This window comes from Scylla paramamosain, chromosome 40 (assembly GCF_035594125.1).
Source record: "Scylla paramamosain isolate STU-SP2022 chromosome 40, ASM3559412v1, whole genome shotgun sequence".
Classification (NCBI taxonomy): domain Eukaryota; kingdom Metazoa; phylum Arthropoda; class Malacostraca; order Decapoda; family Portunidae; genus Scylla; species Scylla paramamosain.
Genome location: NC_087190.1, coordinates 11,290,132 through 11,299,103, shown reverse-complemented (window position 1 = coordinate 11,299,103; position 8,972 = coordinate 11,290,132). Strand labels below are relative to the sequence as shown.

At 37.2% G+C, this 8,972-nt stretch overlaps 1 protein-coding gene across 1 annotated transcript; it reads left to right on the top strand.

The window, feature by feature from the left end:
* The first annotated feature begins 3,605 nt into the window (after nucleotides 1-3,605).
* Nucleotides 3,606-7,070, top strand: LOC135092423 (golgin subfamily A member 6-like protein 22). The gene has a single exon (XM_063990901.1). It carries the CDS (start codon nucleotides 5,295-5,297, stop codon nucleotides 7,038-7,040), a length of 1,746 nt encoding a protein of 581 aa, XP_063846971.1. The 5' UTR covers nucleotides 3,606-5,294; the 3' UTR covers nucleotides 7,041-7,070.
* The last annotated feature ends 1,902 nt before the right edge of the window (nucleotides 7,071-8,972 follow it).

Genomic DNA, 8,972 nt, shown 5'->3' with positions numbered 1-8,972 from the left:
GCTCAAGGCTACACTAGTGAAAACACTCTTACTACCTGTGATCGAGTATCCCCCATCCCTCTATGTGTACTATCTAAATCACAAAAAACAAAAATACAAATGGTAATAAATAAAGGGTTAAGATTTATACACTGCAATGAAAATCAAGTAATGACAATTAAGGAATTACATGAGAAGTATAATATAACACCATTTAACATTTCCATCTATAATAAAACAGTCAAAACCTGGCAAACAATACAACATACCGATGAAGAACACTACCATGAACTAACAAGGCAAAGGGTAAATAAACACAGCTGGTTCCCTAAAAGCAGCGAGGTATTGCATGCACCACCACCAGTACCGATATACACCAGCTAAAGCTTACACTAAACATGCACTACACTACAATACACCCGCAACATACTTCACACGGGCCGGGCAGCTGGGCTCCTCTCTCCCCGCACTCCGCGCCCTGAGTCGGCGGTGAGCTGTAGGGTAGAGCTGCTCCCCTACCAAGAGCTCGCCGTCGAGGGGTTTGCCACTGGTAAGACCTCGCTAGCCCAGCAGCGGGTGTGGGGAGGGAGTTGCACCTCGCCCTGAGTCGTCGGCACCCAGTTGGTGCCGGCGAGGGGAAGAGTGGGTGGAGTCCGCACGTGACTCCACCCAGCGGTGCGACAGGGAGCCACGGCAGCGCTGACCCGTGCCATGACGTGAAGTTTAACAAATAAACAACACATCACAACATAACATATAACAACACAACACAACATTACTGTAAATATGTAAATAACTTGCCTGGGATAGTACTCACCGGTGGTGCTGGGTGAAGGGGACTCTTTGTTGTGTATTAACCTGTAAAAGAAGAAGTAGTGATTAGAATACTATAACCTAAAAAAAAAAAAAAAGAAACGAAGAAATAAGATGAAGAAAGAAGAAAGTAAGAAACAAGAAAAGAAGAAAGAAAAAAAAGAAGAAAGAAGAGAAAGAAGAGAGAAGAGAATATTAACATTAAAAGCAATTAGAAGAAGAAAGCAAGAGGAATACAAGAAAAAATGAGATACCATAGTAAAACTCTTACCTTTTTTGACAGTCGAGCTGTTAGGGGCCTTTTTAGTTGGGTTTTTGTCTACGGACATCTTTTATTTTTCATTTTTTACATAGGATAGCTGTGGTTCTGTCAAAAAAAAAAAAAAACTTATTTACTACCTGTTTACATTGCACTTACCTGTTCTGTTCCTGTTGCACCTACCTGTTCCTGCTGTACTCACCTGTTCCTGCAGCACTTACCTTCAGCTCGTTTGTTCACCATTTCACCTGGGAAAGAAAAGACTAAAATTAGTAAAATGTCACCAGCAGCAAATACAAAAACAAAAATAAAATATTAGTCAAACAAGAGAAACAAGCGGCTACCATCCAATGTATATTAAAAATAGCTGTGTGGTCAAGCAAGCCCACACTCTTTTTATCTCTTACTTTCTTTCACACTTCTCTTCCCACCCACTTTCTCTTTTACTATTTACCCTAATATTTCCTCCCACTTTCCTATCCTATCCTATCCTATCCTATGACCACAGTTAGCACACACACACACACACACACACACACACACACACCACGGTATTCTTGAGGATTTGAGTGTGCGGGGATGGGAGGGAAGGGGGAAAGGTGACGTGTCTTGGAGTAGTGACACACACACACACACACGTACACACACACACCACGATATTCTTGACGCCCCGTTATCGTGTGCAAGTGTCTGTGCGGGTGTAGCTTGTGCGCCACACCCTCTGTTATCTTTGCTCAAACGCGTGTGTGAAAGTCTATGGGGCTGATACCTCAACCAGAGCAAGCACGGTCATTATTTGCCATTATGAATGTATATAACGCATCATCAGTAGTCTTATAATCTAGTTTTTGTCGAATATTTGAAGCCATACATTGTTAGATTGAAATGTTTCGGGTTTTATGGAAATAGCCCTAGCCTATTGATTTTGAGACTACTTGTTTCTCAGTAATTTTTTTATTCTTTTCTTTTATTTTTTTAATCGTGATCTATTTATTAAAAGGAATAACAATAAAATTAATGAATTGATTTAATGACAACCTAGCCTAACTGAAGCAAGCCTAGTCCTCTGATGGAAACGGTAATGTTATTTCAATATTATCTAATATTTCTCATGGGTGAGATTTAAAGTGATTATTTATTTCTTACCAAACATATGATTTTTTTTTTTTATGTATTTTTTTAGTCATGATCTGCCCATTGAAAGGATCAGCAATTAGATTAATTTAATTAATCTAAACCTAGCCTAATAGAAGCAAGCCTAGCCCTCTGATGGAAATGGTAATGCTATTTTAATATTATCTAATATTTCTCTTTGGTGATAAACTCCACACACCCTATGCGTATGTGAGAATTATTAGTTTTTAACCAAGGAGGCGTAGCAGATGAGATGAAATAAGGGATGACAGGTAGTGACGTTTTCATCAGCTGGTGAAATGAGTTCACGACTCCATCCAAATTCTTTAATATGATCATATTACTATTACGCCCTACTAAATGTTGTTGTATTGTTAAATAATTTTTAATATACGATTTAGGAGGTAATACTAGGAAAAGAGGATAAGAACTTGTGATATTTGCAAGAAATATATGCACTGGTAAGCTACACTGGAGAGGCCCAGCAGCTACTTAAGCCAGCGTTACCAGAGGCTCCAACTTCTAGTAATGATCAAAACAAACATCGCCTCGAAAAACATCTGTTTACGTTACGTTTATGGGGAGAGAGATAGTAGGGGGGGGGGAAATAAGAAGAAATAAGGGGAAGATAATAGGTTGGGTTAAGTGACGAAGGAAAGTAGAACGGTAAAAGATGACGGGCAGATCGTCATGCTGTTTTAATGTGATTATTTAATGTATCTATGATTTATTGTTTTTCTTCAGTACTGTGTCAGTAATACATTCTCCTCGCATCCCCTGTCTGTACCGCATGGTGTTTACTTGCAAGGCTGACACCTGTCTAGTTCCCCTCGTGGGAGGGACCTGGATCCAGGCATCACCACGACTCAGGGCGCAGCAGTAAACGCTCTAATAACCCGTCTCACGCTGCCGGTAGTCCGCAGACGTCCTGGGATGACTCAGCCCCTCACCTGGGGAGCAGTGTTGCCACAAATATTAAGTCCCATATATTACTGATTTTTTTTTCTTTCTTTTTATTCCACAGAATCCCTCAAAGTATAAGGAAAATCCCATTAAAATTCAAATTAATTTTGAACAGCAAACGTGTGTGTGTGTGTGTGTGTGTGTGTGTATATATATATATATATATATATATATATATATATATATATATATATATATATATATATATATATATATATATATATATATATATATTTTTTTTTTTTTTTTTTTTTTTGGAAAAATAAAAAAAATACTCAGAAGTGGGAAAATACAGAGTTAACACTTTATATTTAATAGCATAAGAAAACAAAGAATATTCCGTGCTCCATATTTTTTTTCCTGCACAATGACTATATAAAAAAAAAAAAAAAGCTCCTTCCTTTAGGACAGTGCATCAACTACAAATACCTTCTGTCCCTTTCATTTAAAACAACTAAAGAGCAATTATTTGATCTTTCTCTTCCTCTTCCCCTGAACTCTTGGCATTGAATTTTTTAAGCATGTCATCAGTATGTTCAAAACTGACATGACTCAAAGTAACGAGACAGTCCCCATCTAATTTGCAGTAATGCCTCAACTGATCTCACAGAAAGGCGATTTCTCAGTTTTGAGTGAACAGCATTTATCTGTGAAAAGATTCTTTCCACTGAGGCATTTGAAAAAGGGGGAGATGATAATGTCACTGCAAGGCCTGAAACATTTGGGAAACTTTTCTCTCCTGCAGTTTTTCCTTTCAGTCACTTCGCCCCAAAACTCTATTACATTATCCAGGCAACTCTTGGGCCATTGGTGAAGTCTAAGGTTAATCCATTAATTTTCAAGATCATCCACATCCTCAAATGCAGACCTAAACCTTGCACCAATAGGGGCAAGAGACTCCTTTGTCAGAGATGTGGCAATAGATGGATGAAAACATTTCACCAAGAGAAGAATGTCTACATTTTCTCGTAACCTCATTGGAACTTGGTTTATGATTTCAATTATAAAAGTTTTGGACCTCTTTCATATACTTGATTTGATCTTCATCCACAAAACAAGCAGCTGTAAAGTTTGTGAACTCGTAACCAAAGTTCATTGCATCACATGGTCAAAAATTATAGATTAATCAGATTGGTGGGGCGGTATCCGTAGAGCGATGTTGGCGAAACCCGTGTTGCCCCTGTGGTGGTTTGTTATTTGATACTAGGTAGGTTCTGGTTCTAATGTTGATTATTTTTTTTCGAATATTTTACCCGGTACTTCTAGTGATGATACAGGTCTAAAGTTCAATGGGTCTGTAGTTATTTTGTTGGGTTTAGATATTAGTTTGATTTTTGTGTGCACTGTCTTCCTCCACCACTGGTCCTCCTCTCTGTGCCGCCGCTGCCTTCCTTCCTCTTCTTGCCATGCCTCTTTCTTCTTCAGTTGTTCTCTTCGCTTTCTCTCACACCAGCACGTCATGATGTTCACTACACCACCGACGCTCAATTTCGCTAAAATGATCACTACATTAATTTTGTCACTGTCAAGAATACCCTCACGCAGCATGATGTTCACTAGAACACTTGAGTTTCGCTTTCGTCAGAATCCTCACTGCATCAATTTTGTCAAGATAAAAAAAAAATAATCTTTCATATCAGCAGCCCTTACGTTGCGCCGCCTCTACATTAATGGTGTATGTTTCACTGTTCATTGTGTTCCTCGTGTCTGATGTCTCCACGTGGTGAGTCTGCCCTGTTTTGATCTTCTTCACTTTTAACTCCACTCTCAAGGGAGTTTCCGCACTTCCTCACATTCCTCCTGTCTTGCCTTTCCTCGCAGGTGATTGGCCAGAATAACGGTCACTGTGGTTCATGTACCTCAAATTGTAGCATCTGATTGGCTGTCTTCCGACAATCTGATTGGTCAGCTCCTGATCGTGATCCACTGCCTCCGTATAAAAAGGCCAGTATGAGTACCCTGAAATCAGTCATCAGAGAGAGAGCGTAGGAGCAACATCTCCCCTGTCGTAACAGCGTCTTAATTGTCAAGTGTAAATCGTACTCGGAAAGCATATCGCGTGTAGTATCATCAGGGAGAAACATCTATCAGCAAGAAAAAGCGACTAGAAGTAAATTAACAGCGGAATACTACGGCAAAAGCAAGGATGAGTCCCCCTTTTGCCGGAAGTATTCACGCTATGCTCGGCGTGGCTCGCGACGCTCCCGTGGAGGAGATCAAGCGGGCCTATCGACGAAAGGCCCTCGAATTGCACCCCGACAAGAACCCGGGGGACGCAGCTGCTGCAACCGTGCGATTCCAGCAGCTGCAGGCGGCGTACGAGACGCTCTGCCGCCAGAAGGAGGCCGGCGGGGAGCCACAGGAAAGGCAGGAGAAGAAGGAGGAGTGGAAACGAGAAGAGCAGCAGGAAAAGGCGTGGAAGGAAGAGGATGGAAGGCAGCGGCAGCGTAAAGAGGAAGACCGGTGGTGGGAAAAGGACGATAAACGGAAGAAGAAAAAGAAAAGGCAGAGAAAGAAGCAGAGCAGCGAAGCACCGGAGGAGGAGGAGGAGGAGGAGGAGGAGAATGAGGAGAAAGAAAAGGAAGAAGAGGAGGAGCAGGCGGAAGAAAGGGCGAAGTACTGGGAGGATGAAGAGAGGGGGAAGGACTGGGAAAAGAAGAAAAAGAATGAGAGAAGGCACCGAAAAGATAAGAATCAGATGAACGAAAATACATGGGAGAGAAAGTGGAGCAAGAAAACAGCAGAAGAGGAGGAGGAAGAAGGGGAGGAGGAGGAGGAGGAGGAGGAAAAGGTGGGGAAGGAAGAAGAAAGGCAAATGGACTGGGAGGAAAGAAAGAAACAGGAGACGGGGCCCCGCAAAGACAAGGAGGAAATAAAGAAAGAGAGAGCATGGGAGAGGAAGAGGAAGAATAAAAGAACATCAGAGAAGGAAGAGCAGGAGGAGGAGGAGAAGGAGGAGGAGAAGAACTGGAAAGCGGAGAAACCAGTGGGTAAGCAGAATGCAAGGGAGAGAAGGAAGAAGCGAAGAGAGGAAGAGAGAAAGAGACAACAAGATGAAGAGGTGAGGATGAGAAGACGGCGACATGAGGAACAGAGAAAGGCGAACGAACGAAAGAGGGAGATGGAGGAGGAGAAGGAGAAAGAGGAAAGCAGGAGGAGGAAAGAAGAGGAAGAGCGGGAGAAAGAGAGAGTTAAACACCAAGAGAAGGAAAGGATTAGGCGAGAAGAAGAAGAGAAGGAGAAAGAAAAGGTTAGACGAGAGGAAGAAGAGAGAGAGAAAGAGAGGCTTAGAAGGGAAGAGGAGGAGAAGAAGCAAGAGAACATCAGGCGAGAAAAAGAACAGGAGAGGATGAGAAGGAAGCGACAAACAGAGGAGACAGAAGAAGAGGAAAGGAAGAGAAGGAGAGTAGAAGAGTACCAGGAGGAGGAGGAGGAAGGAAATGAAAGCAGTAAACAGGAGGAAGAAGAAGGGAGGTGGGATGGAGGGAGAAGGAGGCTGCAGAGGACGTTGAAGGCAGTGAGGCAGAGAAGGAAGAGAGAGGGGATAAAGAGACGCGGCGAGGAGAGAGTGAGACGCCAGCAGGAATTGGAGGAAAAATTGAGGCAACACCTGGAGGAGGAAAGGAGGAAGCAGCAAGAGGTGGAGGGAATAAGACAGGAGGAAAAGATGGAAAGGATGAGAAGAGAACAGGAGGAAGAGAGGAGGGAACAGGAAGAGGGAGAAAAGGAAGAGAAAGGACAGGAAGAACACGCAGGACGGGACAGAAAACGAGACGAGGAACGCAATAAGCGGCCTTTGCGCTGGAAGAAAATAGCGTTTGGTTTTAAAGAAATCGTTCAAAAATTCTGGAAAAAAATAAAAAACAAAAAATCGAAAAAAAAGACTGAATGAGTGAATTAAATAAGAAAAGATAGAAAAAATGGATTAGTGAATAGTGATGGCAGTGTTAGGTGATGGCTTGGAATGTTGTGTTGCTGTTATGATGCCCTGATATAACAACAGAAAAGTCAATAAAAAGAAAAAAAGATGAGAAAGAAAAAAAAAGAAATAGATGTAGAACATAGATATTAAGAGTAGCCTTAAGGTGCACTAAAAGAAAAAAAAAAAAATCAAATAAATTAAGAAAAGACGAAAAAAATATATAGACGTTAAGAGTAACATTAAGATGAACTAAAACAACAAAAAAAAAATAAAAAATAAATAAATAAAAAGAAAAAAATATATAAGAAAAATAGATATTAAGAGTAAATTTAAGATACACTAAAAGAAAAAATCAGTAAAAATATAATAAATTAAGAAAAGAAAAAAAAGATGTAGAAATAGATATAGAAAATAGATATTAAGAGTAACCTTAAGATGCACTAAAGAAAAAAAATAATAAAAATCAAATAAATTAAAAGACGAAAAAAAAAATATAGACGTTAAGAGTAACATTAAGATGCACTAAAAGAAAAAAAAAAGAAAAAAAATATATAGAAAATAGATATTAAGAGTAAATTTAAGATACACTAAAAGAAAGAAAATCAGTAAAAATATAATAAATTAAGAAAAGAAAAAAAAGATGTAGAAATAGATATAGAAAATAGATATTAAGAGTAACCTTAAGATGCACTAAAAGAAAAAAACAAACAATAAAAATCAAATAATTAAAAAGGACGAAAAAAAATATATATACATATATAAACGTTAAGAGTAACATTAAGACGCACTAAGAGAAAAATAAATAAATAAAAAAAAATATATAGAAAATAGATATTAAGAGTAAATTTAAGATACACTAAAAGAAAAAAAATCAGTAAAAATATAATAAATTAAGAAAAGAAAAAAAAGATGTAGAAATAGATATAGAAAATAGATATTAACCTTAAGATGCACTAAGAAAAAAAAAACAATAAAATTCAAATAAATTAAAAAGGACGAAAAAAAAATATAGACGTTAAGAGTAACATTAAGATGCACTAAAAGAAAAAAAAAGAAAAAAATATATAGGAAATAGATATTAAGAGTAAGTTTAAGATACACTAAAAGAAAAAAAATCAGTAAAAATATAATAAATTAAGAAAAGAAAAAAATATAGAAATAGATATAGAAAATAGATATTAAGAGTAAACTTGAGATACACAAAAAGAAAAATCAATAAAAATATAATAATTTAAGAAAAACACGAAAAAAATAGATATATAGAAAATAGATCATAAGAGTAAATTTAAGGTACATCGAAAAATCAATAAAAATAAAATAAGAAGAGAGAAAATGTGATGAGCAGTGATGAGTGACGTAATGGCAGTGTTAGGTGATGACTTGCAGTGTTATGTCTACGTTATGCTGCCAATATAATAACACAAAAGTCAATAAAAAGAAAAAAATAAAGGAAAAGAAAATATAGATATAGAAAATAGATATTAAGAATAACATTATGATGCACTAAAAGAAAAAAAACAATAAAAATCAAATAAATTTAGAAAAGAAAAAAAAATAGACAAAATATATATTAACAGTGACCTTAAGATACACTAAAATAAAAATAAATAAATAAATATAATAAACAAATCAAAAAAGAAAAAAAATATAGAAAATAAATTAAGAAAAGAAAAAAAAACATGTAGAAATAGATATAGATATAGAAAATAGATATAAACTTAAGGTATACCAAAAGAAAAAAATCAACAAAAAATATAATAATTCAAGAAAAGATGAAAAAAAAAAAGAAATAGATGTATAGTAAATAGATATTAAGAGTAAATTTAAGATACACAAAAAAAATAAAAATTAATAAAAATATAATAAATCAAGAAAAGAAAAGAAATATATGTACAAACAGAT